General features: G+C 44.1%; 1 protein-coding gene across 1 annotated transcript in view; it reads left to right on the forward strand.

Moving 5' to 3' along the window:
* Positions 1 to 19,011, forward strand: part of LOC138666995 (zinc finger protein 568-like) — a 54,416-nt gene that overhangs the window by 19,738 nt on the left and 15,667 nt on the right. The window contains exon 10 of the mRNA XM_069755208.1: positions 1,436 to 1,526. Within this exon, the coding sequence (XP_069611309.1) occupies positions 1,436 to 1,526 (91 nt within the window). The remainder of the gene's footprint in view (positions 1 to 1,435; positions 1,527 to 19,011) is intronic.

Here is a 19,011-nt window from a genome sequence, read left to right on the forward strand (position 1 = left end):
GCGCTGCAGTGGTGTACTCTTACTGCCTATGGCTTCACATAAGGGTCTCACAGATGTAATGTCTTTCTCTCTGACCCTCGTAGTTGGATAGGACAAAACCCATATGACTGGTGGCTTGAGGCTTTTTATAGGGACTCTAGCACGCCCGGCCTCCATGGGTTTCCACCATGCCTCCTGGGTGTAGGGCGGACAGGTAGCTTGCAATTAGCTGTCCTGCCTGTCTCTGGAGCAAGGCATAAAGGTCCTTACTCCCTCGGTGTTCCGGTTACCGGTGTTTTGCGCCTCAGAAGGAGGCAGCCTGTTCGGGGCAGGTCCCCTTCTGGTATCCTCTCCTTCGCTTCGACTTCCTTCACTCTCTCTGCAATACAGTTCTGCCTTTCAATGTCTCTTCCCAGGAGCTGCAGCTCTGAGGGCATGCACAGCTCCTTGGACCCTCTGTCCACCTCAGACTACTGTCTGGAACTCACTAACTTTCCCTACAGACTACCAGTTATATGTGGGGAGTGACCTAATAAATAGGAGTAGAAGCTTCCCTTGGTGGCCTGGAGTGTGAATGTGTTGCATGTTTATGATACCTGGATGCAGTTATCCTTCTTTGCCTCCAAACGTAGCATCATTTTCCCAGAGAGGAAAGCAATACCACTGCGACAACCAGGACCCTGGAGCATCACACTTGCAATTATTTTTCCATGCCAATTCAACATGAGAAAACAATTGCAGCATGTTGCAGGTGCATCCGATGATCAGATAACACTCGCCCATTCAATTCTTTTGGTGCGTGTGAAACATTGGACTGCACTCCAATGTCATTCGAGTGCAGTCGGATGTATGCTTACGAAGACAATGGAGAAATTAAAGGGAACCTGTCACCTGAATTTGGCGGGACTGGTTTTGGGTCATATGGGCGGAGTTTTCGGGTGTTTGATTCACCCTTTCCTTACCCACTGGCTGCATGCTGGCTGTAATATTGGATTGAAGTTCATTCTATGTCCTCCGTAGTACACGCTTGCACAAGGCAAGATTGCTTTGCGCAGGCGTGTACTATGAAGGACAGAGAATGAACTTCAATCCAATATTGCAGCCAGCATGCAGCCAGCGGGTTAGGAAAGGGTGAATCAAACACTCGAAAACTCCGCCCATATGACCCAAAACCAGTCCCGCCAAATTCAGGTGACAGAGTCCCTTTAAGTTCCCCATCTTTCCCCCACCTGTGCTGCAATTCTATCATGTGAGAGAATTTGAACACACCAAGATGACACTCTGATCAAGCTCAAAGTTTGAGCCAAATGTTAGCATAAGCGGCCCAATTCTCTTGCATGAGAGACTATACACCAATGTGAGTAAACCGTTAGATTTTGCTTGAACATTGTTGTTTTTCAAAACCATGTCACCAAACATTTTTATCTGTCTGTAACTTTTACAACATCTCTTTCAGGGTGAAGATCTGCCCCATATTAATGCTACGGAGACATATGTGAGGGGCAATGAGAGATGTAAAGAGGAGATTCCTACAGATAACTGCACAGGTGAGTAGTGACCACTAAATGCAGAGGAGTCACAGGTTCTAATCAGTCACTGGCTTGTGGAGTAACTTTACAGTGGCTTGCGAAAGCATTCAACCCCTTCGTTTTTTTTCCATAATTTGCTACCTCACATCCCAGAGTTTTACTGATTTTTTTTTTTCAAGGGTTTGCATCAGTTCATGTAAAGATCATGTCTACAACTATGATCACTTGGCTTTCTTTGTTTTTTTGAATCAAAAAACAAATAGGACAAAATAGCATGCATAACTATTCACCCCCCTGAAGTCAGTACTTTGTACAGCCACCTTTCTTGGAAATTACAGCTGCAAGTCTCTTTGGAGAAGTCTCTCAGTTTTCCACATCTTGTCAGTGGGTTTTTTGCCCATTCCTCAAGGCAAAACTGCTCCAGCTTCTTCAAGTTAGATGGTTTCCTCTGATGAACAGCAATCTTCAAGTCTGACCACAGATTCTCAATTGCATTAAGATCTGGGCTATGACTAGACCACTCCTAGACATTTACACGTTTCCCCTTAAAACACTCAAGTGTTGCTTAAGCAGTATGTTTTGCGTGATTGTCTTGTTTGAAGGTGAACCTCGGTCCCAATCTTAAATCACTGACAGAATGAAACAGGTTTTACTTAAGAATATCCATATATTTCACACTATCCAGCTTCCCCTCAACTCGGACCATTTTTCCTCTCCCTGCTGCCGAAAAACATCCCCACAGCCTGATGCTGCCACCACCATGTTTCACTGTGGAGATGGTGTTCTTGGGGTGATGAGCCGTGTTGGTTTGACATCAGACATAGCGTTTACCTTGATGGCCCAAAAGTTAAATTTTGGTCTCATCTGACCACAGCACTTTCCTCCATACGTATTTTAGCCAACTCAAACAAGCCCTAAATTTTTTGTGTAAGTAAAGGCTTCTTCTAGGACATGCCTCCTGACAGCACCATCAGGAGGTACTCCTTCACATCCTTGATAGGGACAGGAACACTCAAGAGGTTAAAGGGCCACTCCCTCCACCACCCACCAATGTTTTTCCTGTCCCTATCAGGGAAAGATGCATAGGAGGAGCGCTAGTGGTGCAGAAGAATTTACCTGTTAGTTGAGCAGGAGCTCCTGATTGCCGGAATCTTGGGGGCCCTCCCTCTCCTTCTTCCTGCAACATGGTTTGTAGGGCAACACGTCTCTGATTAAGAAGTTCCTCAACCTTCCAGTAGAGCTGGAGTTCCTGATTCAGGTGCTTCCTTCTCAGGGGAGCTTTTGTCTTCCTTCCATCCATTCCCTGGTCATGCGGTAGTAAGTTCACCACCAAGAACACCGACATACTGAGAGCATTTTTGGTTTACAGGAGAGTGATGCATAAGCCTCTAGTACCTGATGTGCATTCCAGCATAGATGGCACTTTTGGTGCAGGTATACATGGCCTACTCAACCCCATCCTGGTGTACATGGTCCCCTCATCCCGACCCAGATATACATGGTCCCCTCATCCCCATTCTGATATACATGGTCCCCTCATCCCCATCTTGGTATGCATGGTCCCCTCATCCCCATCTTGGTATGCATGGCCCCCTCATCCCCATTCTGGTATACATGGTCCCCTCATCCCCATCTTGGTATGCATGGCCCCCTCATCTACATCCTGGTTTACATGATCCCCTCATCCACATCCTGGTATGCATGGCCTCCTCATTCCTATCCTGTTATGCATGACCCTTTCAATCCTAACCTGGTATGCATGGATCCCTCATCACCATCTTGGTATACATGGCCCCCTTAAAAAAACATAAACCATTTTACTTACCTTCCTTGGGCTCACTCGCAGCGTCCTGTTCTGATGCCGGCAGCGGATTTGTTCTTATAAGCAGTGCTTAGCAGTGACGTCATGTGCTGCTTACAAACTGAAGACAGCTGCTGGAATACTAACCGCTCTCCACACACAGGAATATGGGCGTGTGGAGCAGTGAATATTCATTTTCTTTAATAGCAAGCATACTGTTAGCCGCAGCCTCTGGCTTTCTGCAGCAGCCAAGCGATCACGTGTTCCCGCTACTAAAGAGAATGAATATTCACTGCTCTCCTCTCCCATGGGCATGGGGAGCAGTGAATATTCATTCTCTGTAATAGCGGGTACACGTGATCGCCCAGCCATTGCAGGAACCGGCGGCTGCTGCAAGCACAGTGCCCTCCATTACAGAGAATGAATAATCACTGCTCCACATGCCCATAGTCCCTCCCACCTCAGAGCATAGAAGTGGGAGGAACTATGGGTGTGTGAGCAGTGGACATTCATTTCTCTTTAACAGCGGGTACAGGGGTCAGCCACAGCAGCAACTCCTGCTTCTTGTGACCCGCTTCCCCACCTCCCCATCCACAGCCACAGCAGGTACATCCGGTCTATAATTTTTGGAGAAAAAAGTGCGTCTAATAGTCCGAAAAATACTGTACTTGTTTCCATCTAGCATCTACAGCTAGCTATGCATCACTTTACATACATGTGCAGTTTTGGACATGTCCGCTTAGCTCATTTGGCTATGACAGTTATATTTGTTCTTTGCCAACCACTGTTGGTTCATATATATCCAATTAGTGAGCATTCTCTGAGCTACAATCTCAATGGAGATAGTATGTCCATATACAACCACTGTTGACCCATGTGAATTTGTGTATCCATGAGTATAATTGGATTTGTTGTCCGTGTTGCAGATCGCACCCTGTACTGTCTATCTATTAAGAATTCTACTATGCTCTTTTTTTGTCTGTTTTGGTCTCATATTTTAGACGTATTTAAGAAAAATTGCTTTTAATAATTATCACATACCCGCTGTGACATTGCTGATAGGAAAGCGAGGAGACTTCAGGAAAATCATTGTCTCTATTGTGGCAAATCTGACCACTTTCTCATTACTTTTCCTACACTTCATAAAACAGTAGCAGTGGTAGCGAAATCTAACTTTTCCGATGAAGAATCTTCTACTGCATCCAACATGAAAAAAAACAAAACAAGGCTTCTCATTGCTTCATTCCTATCAGGTTGCAATGGATTTCCATACCTGCCATGGTTGATTCAGGAGCAAACAGAAATTTTATGGACATTACTTTTGCTAAAAACCACGGGATATAAATTCAATACAGACTTTCATCTATTCTTATGGAAACTGCTGATGGATCTCTACTGAGCTCTGGACAAGTTAAAAAAAGAGACTGAACCCATGGAGATAGTCATGGAACCTAATCACACCATAAGGTCTAATCCTTCTTGTTTGTCTCATCTCCACATTTTCCAATTATACTAGAATTGCAATGGCTACAAACTGAAAATCTCACAATTAACTGAGACACCAAAAAAGTGTCTTATCCATCTGTTGTCCACTCCCCACAGACTTCACCAATTGAGTAGGTTGTAGAGGATCCTGAACAGTCGTGCAAGCTACTACATGTATATCAAGAATTTGCTGATGTATGTGACGAGAGAAAAAACGCAAACTTCCTCCTCATTGGCCGTATGATTATCCAATTGATCTATTACCCGAAGTAGCTATAGCCTTTGGAAGCATTTACCCACTGGCAGAGCAGGAATTACAAGCTCTCAAAGAATACATTAATGAAACTTTATAGCCAAAGGGTTTATTCGTCCATCCTCCTCCCCAGCAGGTGTGCCAATATTTTTTATGAAAAATGAAAGATGGTTCCTTGAGACCTTGCATTAAATTAAAACCAACCAAAATTAAACATTTCTGTAAAAAATCATTACCCTCTGCCTTTGATCCCTTGGTTGCTGGAAAGAGTTTGTCATGAAAATATATTCACAAAACTGGATCTTCGAGGGACATACAACTTGGTTTGTGTTAGACCAGGTGACAAATGGAAACCGGCATTTACATCACATTATGGACATTATGATGAACATTTTCAGCATTTTGTTAATGACATTTTCAGAGACTTACAAGATCAATTTATGGTCATTTATTTGGATGATATACTAATCTTTTCTAATTTTGCAGAAGAGCATCTGAATCATGTGAAAACTGTGGTGGAGTGTCTGATGAAATTCACATTTCTCTAGCTTATGATCAGAGATCCAGAAGCATAAATCCAGTTTTGGGCTACATAATCTCTACTCAAGGGTTACAAATGGATTCTAACAAGATTCAAGCTATCATTGAATGGCCAACACCAAAAACACGAAAGGGGTTCAACGATTTGAGTGCTTTGCTAATTTTTACAGATGTTTTATTAAGAATTTTTCAGGTATGATTGCACCAATCACCAAATTAATACAGTTTGTTGGTCTCCTTTAGCACAAGGCTACGTTTTCTACAGCTCCTAGGTAGATTCATCCCAATCCTGAAAATGTATTTTTTATAGTTGATGATTCAAACAGTGTTGTTGGGGCTATTTTATCACAAAGAACGTGAATTATGACGGGAATTATGAAGTTTGACCGTGTCAGAAAGAAACTATGATGTGGAGAACAAGGAACTCCTAGCTATCATTGCTACTTGCAAGTAATGGAGACATATAAAAGGAGCAGCTCAACAAATTTTTGATCTAACTGACCATCGCAACCTTTAATTTGTACAATCTGCCAAGTGTTTGTCTCCTCGCTAAGCTCAATGTAGTCATTTCTTATAATCGATTTTAACTTTTATTGACCAGGTTTCTGTAATTGTAAGGCTGATACTTTATGTAGGATGTATTTCAAAGATTCATTTTGAACAGCACCTCCATCAACTATACTATCTGAGTCCAACATCCTAGGTGTGATTCATAACAAAGTCTTGCTTTAAGATATTCAGGTAGCATATGAGACTGACCAAATTCTTCTGCACCTGCCTGATGATATGTCTCTTACCTTTCAAAATAGAGTATGGACTCATAATCAATGCATCTATGTCCCAGAAACTGTGAGACTACAGGTATTAAAACTGATCCATGCCTCCAAGTTAGCAGAGTACAAGGGAATTCAGGAAATACAAAAAATTTGTCTCGCTTCTTCTGGTGGCCCAATTGTGATGCTGAGTCACTTCTCATGAATGAGCCATGATACAAATAAGTCAAGGAGTCTGCGGTCAGATTCTAAGAGCACGTCAAAGGCAAAAGGGTAAAACAAGCGAATGGTCAAAATGCAAATTCTGAGGTCAGACAACAAAGATCCGAATAGCTAAACACAGAGCACAAGGCACACACACAGCACCAAGTAAAGTTATGACTGGCAATAGTCTAACCATTGTCAGTCAGTGAAATAGCCAGGTAATCAACCAGAATGCATGACACCTAGAGGAAACTGAGCAAACCCGGCGAGATTAGGTAGTTGGGTTGTCACTCAGAATACTGACAGCCCAGCACACCCTAGGACACAGTGAATTGTGGAATCGTAACAGTACCCCCTATTCTAGGGGGGCCACCGGACCCCTAGATTTCCTAGGAATGAATGAGTTTGTGGTCCAACTTCTCCAATGGTACCTTAAGTTTGATCATTTTGGATGACAACCGAACCTTATAACCAACTTTAAAGACAGGACCAACCGAATGTTTTATATCGACCTTCCATCTTTGGCGGATTTAAGCAACCCCGATATTCTTTTGAACCTCCCTCCAGACATCTCTGAATTTCTTTCTGGTAACCTCCACCCCAAGACACTCAGAACTTACCCTAGAGAATTCACCAAAATGGGGATGAAATCCATAATTTAAAAAAGGTGAGGTTCCAGTAGACTGCTTGATCCAATTGTTAAATGCAAACTCAGCCAGAAGTAGGAATGAGGACCAATCCGACTGCTCAAAAGCAACAAAACACCTTCAAATTTGTTGCAAACATTTATTTGTTTTTTTCTGTCTGACCATTGTTTTCAGGGTGTTAGGCAGGGCAAAATGACAAGTCTATCCCAGTTTCTTACCAAAAATTCAACAGAATGTGGAGGCAAATTGCACTATTCTCTCAGACACAATGTTAAGAGGAATTCCATGCAATCTTACAAAATCACAAATAAACAACCTAGAGAGTGTCTCTGCATTAGGTAAGCCTGACAAATGGAATAAAATTAGCCTGTTTACTGAATTGGTAAACCACCACCCAAATAAGTTTTCCCACCAAACATACAAATCCGTGATTAAATCCATGGACAGATGAGTCTACAGTCTTTCTGGAATTGGCAATGGAGCCAATTCACCAGCAGAAGGTGACTGGACTTTACGAGTGAACTACTGGACTTTACGTATCTCTGCTTCCAAATCTGAAGATACCACAGAAATCAAAATGTCGTGAGATAGAATTGCGGTTCTGGAGAAGAAACTGAATTAAGACTGCGCAATAATGCGCCAGCCTTCACATTTTGGACCCTGACCTGAATGTCATAGAGAGATGGAATAAAGAGAAAAAAAGGCCATCTGACCTGTCTAGGCGTTAGCCATTTAGCTGATTCAATGTAAGCTAAATTATTATGGTTAGTGACCACAGTGATTTGATGAACTGCTCCCCCCAAAAATGTCCCCATTCCTCAAACTCTAACTTAACAGGAAGAGCTCACTATTTTCAACATCATAATATCTTTCAGCAGGAAAAAATTTTTTCAAGAAAAATGCAATTTCTGCTAAGTTTACCAGAGTTTTGGAACCCTGAGATAATACGGTGGCTGCCCCAACCTCCAATGCATCCACCTCCACAATAAATGTTTCCTGGAGATTGGGTTGGATTAGAACAGAAGCAAAGATAAAACACTTTCAAATTTTCAAAAGTCCTTATAGCCTCCTGTGACCAAAGCTTGAGATCTGCTCCCTTACACGAGAGGACAGTAAGGGTAGGTGCAAAAGGTCAGTAAACTCTGCGTGTTGGAAGTTGCGTACTTGCGCAGGATCCAACCTGCAGTGTCCATATGTTACAGCATAGTGGATGGGATTTCAAGAAATCCCATGCCCACAATGCGTGCACAGATGCCTGCAGCTTACCCAGGGAGACGGATATTCGGCGCGTCTTTCCAGACCGCCGCATGTTTATTTATCTTGCGGAGATGTGAGTCTACGCAAGATAAATTTCATCTGTACAATGTATTGGACAAGGTGAATCTATACGGTTCAGTGAAAACGTTCAGATTCACCTGCATTCAATAGCCGGCAGTGCTTTTGACACAGCGGACATGTGCTGCGTCCAAAGTGCTGCCAATTACTGAACGTGTGCACCTACCCTAAAAGGTTTACCAATCTGAGAAAAAACCCTAATTAATTTTATTTAATAGTTTGCAAATCCTAGAAAATGTTGCAACACTCTAAGGTCCTTAAGTTTAGCCCAATCTATTATGGCTTCCACCTTCCCAGGATCCATCTTAAACCCATCAGCCGGTAAGATGAACCCCAGAAATGACATTTCTTGAACAGAAAAATACATTTCTCCAATTTAATAAACAAAGAATTCTACCTCACCCTTTGTAATACGTGTTCCTGGTAAGAAACACGTCCTTACCAGGACGTGTTCCTGGTAAGAATCAAAATCAGGCTAAAAACATAAAATATCATCAAGGTAAATCACAATAAATCTCCCAATACAGTGAGAAAAAATGCAACTAATAAGCTTTTGAAATACTGCTTGTGCATTGGTTAACCTAAATGACACGACAAGATTTTCAAATAAACCCTCAGACTTTAAAAACTCTGTTTTCCAGTCATCACCTTTTAGGATGCATAGAAAACCACTTTGTCTCCATAAACTGATTATAAAGATCGGGGATGAGTGGAAGCAGGTAGGTATTCTTTACTGTGATTGTGTTCAGTTCTCGTATGTCGCGGCAAGAAAGAGGCCACCATCTTTATTTTTAACAAAAAAATCAAGCAACTACAGGGCAGGAGGAAGGACATATATGACCCTTCTGTAAACGTTCATCTTTTTATGGCGGTACGTTTAGGCCCAGACAAATTGTAAAGATGAACTTTAGGTATTTTGGCATTAGAGATAGGATTAATATTATAATCATAGGGATGATAGGGAGACGGTATCTCTGGCTTTTTTTCCAAAAACACATCTCCAAAGTCTTTTAGGTATTCTGGCAGACCCTCCAGACTAGCTTAGCATATTTGTACTGAATCTAGCCATTTCTTATGACAATTGGGGCCCCAAGTAACAATCTTCTTCTGAAACCAATAAATCACAGGACTGTGAATAGGCAACCATGGAAGCCCCAGTACCACCCTAGCAGGTGCATTATCGAAAACAAAACAGTAAACAAATTCAGAGTGAAGTACACCCACTTGGAGTATGAATTCATCTGTTACTCATTTGACAAAATGCTGAAGTAGCAGTGTCTTGTCAATAGCAATAATTTTACTGGGTTTATCTTATCCATACTAACTGTCCCTAATCCTAATTTCAGAACCAGTCCCGAATCAATAAAGTTATCTGCAGACTCACAGTCAATAAAAGACAATGCTGGTAATACCTATATGTTGAAAGTTTAAACAGTATTAAGCAGTACTTTTTCGCTGGAGAAAAAGGGTTCCTGGAAGTCTGGGTGACCCCCACAACAATCACCTTGACTTAGTCGCTTCCTGACAGCTTCCTTAAGCAAGCAAGTTGGAGAGTCGTTTAAAAAATGTCCTGTGAGGCCACGGTAGAGCAGAGTCCAAGATTGTGTCTACAATTACTCTCCACAGCACGAGAATTGACAGCCTCCATCTCCTTAACCTCAGGTAAACGGACATGCAGTATAAAAGGCACCCTGCTGCTCTCCATGTCTTTCATGAATTCTGCAGTCCATCCATATGGCCTGTGTCATATCCTGCTCCAAAGAACAAGGGGGAGCATGAAAAGCCAGAGCATCCTTAAGAGATTCGGAAGGTTTCCATGCAATTGTCACCTCAGGGCCACATCTTTCCACTAAACTTCAGTGGTCCATTATCAGATTTTGGTACTGTAGTCCTCAGCTGTACAGCTCCTCTGTGTCAGCTTCATGATCTTGGCCACAGTGACCTGGATTCTGTCAGGTTCATCATAAATTAAACCTAAAGTCTCAAAGAAGGTGTCAACAGAAATCTGTTCTGGGGCTTGTGGGGGATAATGAAAATGCCCACGTCTGAGGACCCTCTCACAGGAGGGACATAATTATGCTTACCCACTGGGGCTCATCCCCTGAGGACTAAGGTCGAAGGGTAAAAATTACTTTCAGCTCTCCTTGAATACTCTAAACTGATTTTTCTCTCCTGAAAACTTATCAAGAAGGGCCACTACAGGTCCAGAAGAGGTAAACTACAAGTCTGAAGGCTTTCATAAAGGTAGACAACTAGCCCCTCAGCTGGAGCTGCAATGATTCAAAGTTCTGATGCTCTTTAGACAGATCTTGAATCATTTGGGTCAGATTCGCGACCTGATCACAAATCAGGATCCATAGTGGCAAAAAAAATTGTATATGACCAGCTGTAATATGACACTGAGTCACTTCTCATAGACAAGCCGTGAAACAAGAAAGTCAAGAAGTGAGTCCTAGGTCAAATACCAGGAGAGTATGTCAAAGGCAAAAGGTTAAGGCAAAAGAATGGTAAAAGGCAAAATCTGAGGTAAGGCAACAAAGATCTAAATAGCTGAATGCAAAGCACAAGGCACACACACACAACCGAGCTGATCTCATAATTCAGAATGTGTTTTGTCCTCATGGCATTCCAGATGAAGTTGCCTTTGATCGACAGACACCATTCTTTGCAAATTTGGGTTATTATCAAAGTATTCTTCCCAATTTTCCCAGAGAAACTTCTATTTCTGCGGCCGCTGACACAATACAATCACTCCAACAGAATCTGGAAGTGCTAAAAGACACGGTAAGAATTGCAAGGTAGAATAAAAGGAGGCAGCGGACAACTCTCACAGACATTCTCAAAGCTTCCAAGTGAAGGATGAAATGTTGCTTTCTACAAAGAATTTGAAACTTCATATTCCTTCACCAAAACTGCGTAAAAAATGTGCCTGTCTTTTCAAAATTAGTAGACAAGTTAGCTCAGTAGCTTTCCATCTACAACTTCTCAAAACAATGAAGATGCATCCAATGTTCCATGTTTACTTACTGAAGCTATTTGTTCCAAATCCTTTTCCAGGACGCAGTCTACCTCCTCCTGATCCTATTAAAATGGATGGACAAGAACATTATACTGTCAAAAAAATTCTGGACTCCAAAATATTTAGAAACAGGTTGCAGTAGTTATAAATAAAATGGCAAGGATATGGCCCTGAGGATAATTCCTGGGAACCTGTAGAAAATATGAATGCTCCCCACTGCTTAAAGAGTTTGACCATAGATGGGGGAATATTGTCAGGATTCTGTTGTACTTCTACCAAATAACCACTAGTGTCTGCTATTATTCACTTTGCAAATTTATGCTGCAGTTATACTCCTTATAAGTGGAGGCTGTTATTGTGTTTTTGCAATTGCATTTTAACATCATGTCAGTTTCTGAACCTGTGGAAGCCATCTTGTTTCCTGTTTGGGCCTACTTAAAGCCACATGGAACACTCATTCATTGCTTGAGAATTGTGTCAAGCTGTTGTCTAGTTCGAGCCTACTGCTCCTGAATTGTCTAACTTAGATTGTTCTTACTCATCTCTGGATTTTTTCTACAACTCCCATTGCTGTACCCTCCTCAGTTATTTCACCAGTATTGTAAAACAGTGTGCGTTGTACAATTGCAACAGTGAAATAAGGTTAGTGCGGTATTCTGGAAATAATACAGAGATTCAGTTGACTGGCAGAGAAAGACAGAAGAGAGGTGCCAGCAGTAGAGCCAGAGCTAGTCACATTGATCAGGGATATAGTATACCTGGGCTGACATCTTTTTTTTGCTTATTTTGAATATTTTTTTTTTTTTTTTTTTTTTATTAAATAGATTTTTATTGAAAGCGAATATGAACAATACAATTTATGCATTTTCCAGTATATTACAAAATTTTTACATTTTCCAAACCCCCAACAATCCCAACAAAACCCAAACCTCCCCCTCCCCTGACAGCTCATACCCAGTTATACTTTGTTACCAGTATTGATGGCTCTTTGAGCCATTTGAATCACTTATGTCCGCTTGTTCTTTAGCACTCTCTTCCTTTCAGAGGCCCTCATCCTCCCATTTCCCATACCTACTATCCCAGCTCGAGCCACGGAGACCACATTTTATCAAACGTTTCTATTTTCCCACGTCTTTTGTATACCCCCCTTTCCAAATTGAGACCATGTTTAACATATTTCAGGAATTCACCCCTTGTAGGCGGCTCATCCTTGATCCAGTTCCTTGCTATTACCTTCCTTGCCATATATAATAGCCTAGCTATTGCTATCTTCCAGGTGTTGTCCACTCTAATTTCCTCTACATGTCCCAGTATACACACTATCGGATCTCTCGGCACTCTGCATTTATACGCCCCTTCCACACGGCTCATTACCACCAACCAGAAAGCAACCAGTCTTGGACATGTCCACATCATGTGGTATATTCCTGCATTCTCAGTCTTACATCTCGGGCATTCAGAGTCCGCACGCAACCCCGCTCTGTGCAACACTTCCGGTGATTTATAGACTCTGTGCAAGATGTACAGCTGCGATAGTCTATACGGCTCGCTCAGTGACACTCGTGGAACCCACTCCAACACCGACTCCCAGGTTTCATCCTCCATTGGGCCTAAATCTCTTTCCCATTTCGCTCTCGCTTTTAGAGGGAAGTCTAGTAAATATGCATGTAGAAGGTCCTTATAAAGGGTGGTAATGACTCCCCTTGTGGACCCTTCCCCACATACGTATTCCAGAACTATGTCCTCCTGGATCTCAATACCACCGCCCTTGTTTTGCGCTTTAAAGGCATGTTTCATCTGAGCATATTGATACTCCCCAGTCGGTCTCAATCCAAACTCTCCCTGCAGCTGCGAAAAGGACTTTAATCCTTGTTGTTGAATTATCTGAGCCACCAAGTGGATTCCTTTGGCCTGCCACTCCACCAGCACTCCAAGAGCCGCAAACTCAACCAAATTATTATTAAGCCATATCGGTGTAAATTTAGTCAGCCCCGTAACCCCCCGAATATGTCGCAGTCTGGTCCATAATTTATGTATCAAAAACATAGTTGGGTATAATTTCCCCAATACTCCCAAGGAGCCATCCTCCAGACACTGCGCCACCGGTCTTCGGTTTGTCACCCTCTCCATCAAGTGTTGTACCGCACTGGTAGACGCTCCCCGCGCCCAGCCCTTCAAATGCTGGCTCTGGGCTGCAAGAAAATATAACTCAGGATTGGGTAAAGCCAATCCTCCATCTTCCTTGGGTCGCTGAAGCGTCTCCAGGCGGATACGTGGGTACCGCCTCCCCCATATCAGGCTTCTAAAAAGAGCATTAATCTGCCGGAATTTCCCACGTGGAATCCAAACTGGCGCATTATGTAGGACGTAAAGTAATTTGGGCATCAGAACCATTTTAATGAGATTAACCCTACCCACCACCGATAGGTGTAATTTATTCCACGCATCCACTTTTGCTTTAAGGGCGCCCATGAGAGGAGTCAAATTCCTATACAAAAACTCTGTAACTGGCATCGAGATCCATATTCCCAGGTATTTGAAAAGGGATGCCACCTTAAGCCGCCCCTCTCCCAATGGCTCACTTCTGCTCTCCTCCACCCCATCCACCTCGAAGAGGACCGATTTATCCCAATTTATCCTCAATCCCGACAAGGCTCCAAATTTCCCAATGATCTCGATAGCCCCATTCAAGGCTTCATCCGGGTCCGCCAGGAACAGTAAAATGTCATCTGCATATAACGCGATCTTCTCCTCAACACTCCCATATCTGAACCCAGGAACCTCATCCGATTGTCGGATCTTAGCGGCCAGTGGCTCCACAGCTAAGGCAAACAGAAGGGGCGACAGTGGGCAACCCTGCCTCGTACCTCTGGCCAACTTTATAGGCTGAGAAAGTTCCCCATTCACTCTAATTCTAGCTGTTGGTAGTGAATATAACAGTTGAGTCCATGCCACAAATTGCGGACCAATACCCATACACTTCAACACCCGCCAGAGATATCCCCACTCCACACTGTCAAACGCCTTATGGGCATCCAAGGATGCAATAACCCTTCGGCCACAGTTGTCAGACTTCAGCTGTAGGTTCATATGCAGCCTCCGCAGATTAACCGCTGTAGACCTGTCAGGCATAAAACCAGACTGATCCGGATGTACAAGGCTAGCAATGACGCTGGACAAACGGGTAGCTAACACCTTGGCCAAGAGTTTGACATCGATGGTTAACAGAGAGATTGGTCGATACGACTCAGGCTTCCCCAGATCCTTATCCTCCTTCGGAATAACCACTATAATAGCCTCCCTCATAGATGCTGGGAGATACCCTTGGCATCCAGCCTCCTCCAGTACTAACTTTAATCTGGGAATCAGCACTTCCTCCAAACTTTTATAGATTTCGGCTGGTAACCCATCAACCCCAGGTGCCTTCCCATTAGCCATAGACTTCAGCGCCCGACTCAGTTCCTCCTCGGTGATAGGGGCATCGAGGCTCACCCCATCCTCCTCACTCAATTTCGGAAGACCCAGACTCTCAAGGAAAGTCTCCGTATCTCCGGCTGACTCATTGACCCTGGAGGAATATAAGTCCGCGTAAAAGTCCGCAAAGACCTTTATAATTTCAGGTGTTTCAGATACCCTGCTCCCCCCATCTGAAACCAACGAATGTACATACGAGGTACCACGCTGAGCCGCGGCTACCACCGATAGCATGTGTCCCACTGTTTCTCCCTCCTGAAAATAAGCCACCCTCTGAAACTCCCGCTTCCTTTCAGCTTTTCCCAGCAGAATCTTTTCCATACAATTTTGCGCTGTTCTCAACCTTTTCTCTGCCTCAGAAGTCCCCAGCACTACCATCTCGTCCTCTGCGGCTTTCAGCTCCTCCAACGCCACTCTCTCCGCTTCCCTCGTCTTCCTCTTACACCTACTAATGTCTCTAAATAGTAACCCTCTCAGGTACGCTTTCATTGCATCCCAAACAGTTAGAGCATCTGTACTCCCATCATTTAAAGCAAAGAATTCCGTCACCTCCTTCCCTATACCGTCCAAATCAATACTCTGTAACCAGTTAGGATGGATCTTCCATTCTCTCCCACTTGCGGTCCGTGTCCCCAACAACCTAACCTCCACCTCAATTGGACTGTGATCCGAAAGGGCCCTCGGCAGATAACGCACCTCTCCCACCATTGTGTCCAACAGGCGGTTACCCAGCGCCATATCAATTCTGGATAGCGTAGCATGAGCCGGCGAGTAGCACGAGTACCCTCTCTCCCCAACATGTCTAACTCTCCATAGATCAATCATGCCTATTTCACGCACATAGGTACCAAATGTTGTAGTGTGCCCCTCCGACCTGTTCTGGGTGTTCTTATTTTTATCCCAAAAGTCATCACAGATATTGTTCAAATCCCCAATAATTAAGAGTGGTAGTGGTTCCCATCGTTGCACCCTCTCCAACACCTCCCTGATCTTCTTACTTGAATATGGAGGTGGAATATACATTGCCGCCACACACAATCTCACTCCATACAATATACATTGTATCACCACATACTGACCCTCAGCATCCACACATACTTTCACCTCTTCATACTGCACTCCCACCGGCACCAACACTGACACACCTCTTGAGTACGTCGAAAAGGTAGAATGATACCCTTTCTGTATCCAACGTCTATTCAGTACATCCACTTTCTCCTGTATCAAGTGCGTCTCTAGCAAGCATATCATAGAAGCCCGCTGATCCTTCGCATACTGCAAGCTCGCAGCTCTCCTAGATTTATCCGCCAGACCTCTCACATTCCAACTCAAAATCTTAAAGCGGTCCCCTATTATGTGACTCATCATCTTTAGTTATGTCTTTACTTCCCGTTCTGAGCTGTCTAACTTCCCTCCCCACCCTTACCCCTACCCCCCCTCCCCCACACCCCCCAATACTATACATTCTGCCTCTTATCAAGAGTGGGGCACCATCACCCATTGCGAACACTCTTGTTAACGTAACCTTCTCCTTCCGCCTCCCGCTACCGTTTATAACAGAATTCGGCGCAATTCTTAGAAGAACAATATAATTCAACCTGTATTAAATTACAACTGCAAGAAACTAAATAAACTTTTAGTACGCTGCACACCCTTCCTCCCTCGTACTTCTCCGCCGCATCAGCACACCCAGTACATTCCCTGAATAATACCCAGCTCCACCCTCCAACCTTCACATTTCAATTACCAGTGTACTGTCAGTCCATCTCTTTTTCCCCTTTTTGAAAGAATTAAAATACCTCCCGACTAACCCACCCCACATTTTCAATCTCCTTTCCCTTTAAGCTTTTTAGCATTAAGATCTATCCACTGGGTAGCGTCCTCCGGCGTCTGGAAAAAATGAATCTTATCCAGCGCTACCACTCTCAGTCGTGCCGGAAACATCATGGAGTATTGCACTCCCAGTTCTCTCAGCCGTCTCTTGATACCCGTGAACATCATCCGTTGTTTCTGTACCAGGGCGGAATAGTCAGGGTAAATAGCAACTCTTTGACCTCCAATTGTCAGATCCGTCATGTCTCTAGCTTTCCTCAGGATAATGTCTCTGTCTCTGTAGTTTAGGATTTTGGCAAGCATGGTACGGGGATTTGCTCCAGGGACAGGTGGTTTCGGTGGGACCCTGTGGGCTCTTTCTACCGCAAATACTTTTGTCAGTGCTGCATCACCAAAGGTCTCAAGGAGCCAGCTTTCAATATACTCCGTGGGATTCCTCCCCTCAATTTTTTCAGGGACACCCACTATACGAATGTTATTTCTTCTGGACCTGTTCTCCAGATCCTCATTTTTTGCAGCCAGCTCCGATATTGCCTGAGTAAACTTCCTCTCCGCTTTCTGCAGCTGCACTATATGGTCTTCTGCCGTGCTCACTCTTTCCTCCACAGCCCCCACACGTTTGTCAATCTTCTGCAGGGCTGCATTTATCTGGGCTGTATCCCCCTTGACCTCCTGTAGCTGCTGGGTGAGGGATTGTTTGCATGATGATACCAGTGCAAAGACATCTCTAAGGGTGGGCTCTGCTCCTGACTCCTTATCTTCAGATCCCCCTACTACCACCGCCATGTCACCATCCCTGCTCCCCTGTTGTACCTCCTGCTCCTCTGCTGGGCTTTCCTCCTCTCCTTCTGTGTCTGTGTCTGCTCCGGCATCCTCCTCTGCTTTTCCTGTGTTCCCTGCGGCCTCCACTCTAGCAAACTGCTGGAGCTTTGCCGCCGCCGACATTCTCTTCTGGCATGCCGCGTTGTCCTTCTCCGCCTTCTCTCTGGCGTCGGCGCCATCTTGGCTGATCCCAGCCTCGCCGGCTCCTGCATCTCTTTGCCTCCTCCTGGTCATATTTGTTGACCTCGAGGCCGCCTCTATTCACCGCCGCACTCCCGGGACTTTCCTGCAGCCGGTAAGCGCCTTGAATCGCCGCTCAGCTGCGGCTTATAAGGATAAATTGTGCGTTAGCAGCGGGAGCGCTCTGTCACACGTCCGCTCACATGGACGTTCAGGCCACGCCCCTTGAATATTTTTTTACTAAATTCTTCATGCACTATAAAGATATATATATATTATATATATATATATATATATATATATATATATATATATATATATATATATATATATATATATATATATATATAGCCAATACAATATTTGTCAAAGAAAATGAAATCTGAATTTGGTGTCAGTCAAGGACAAAGTGCTTGTTACAAGCAAATTTTTCAATTTCTTGTATATTAATTTTTGTAAAGGGGGGACAATTGCATTTTAAACAATACTCACTAAAATGAACCAAAATCAAGACATTTAACTGTGACTGTGGATTGCCCCCCAAGGGCCGTGGGGTACTTGGTACCGGGTCCTGCAGTTCACAGTGGGATGTCACGGTGGCTGACTCGGTCCGTGGCCCTGGGACGTCCGTATAGAAGGGGAAAGGTCTTTAACCCTTTCACGACATGCGCCGTACTATTACTGCGCATGCCGTGCCACCCCCTTTGATGTGGGCTCCGGCGGTGAGCCCACATCAAAGTCGCGACTTGTCAGCTGTTTTGTACAGCTGACATGTGCGCGCAATAGCGGCGGGTGAAATCGCTATTCACCCGCCGCTATTAACCTGTTAAATGCCGCTGTCAATCGCAGACAGTGGCATTTAACCGGCGCTTCCGTCACATGATCGGGGTCGGCGATGCATCAGGAAGGTAACCATGCATCAGGAAGGTAACCATAGAGGTCCTTGAGACCTCTATGGTTACTGATGCCGGCCTGCTGTGAGCGCCCCCCTGTGGTCGGCTCTCACAGCACACCTGCATTTCAGCTACATAGCAGCGATCTGATGATCGCTCCTATGTAGCAGAGCCGATCAGGCTATGCCAGCTTCTAGCCTCCCATGGAGGCTATTGAAGCATGGCACAAGTAAAAAAAAAAGTT

The sequence above is a fragment of the Ranitomeya imitator genome, chromosome 2 (genome assembly GCF_032444005.1).
Source record: "Ranitomeya imitator isolate aRanImi1 chromosome 2, aRanImi1.pri, whole genome shotgun sequence".
In the NCBI taxonomy this organism is placed as follows: domain Eukaryota; kingdom Metazoa; phylum Chordata; class Amphibia; order Anura; family Dendrobatidae; genus Ranitomeya; species Ranitomeya imitator.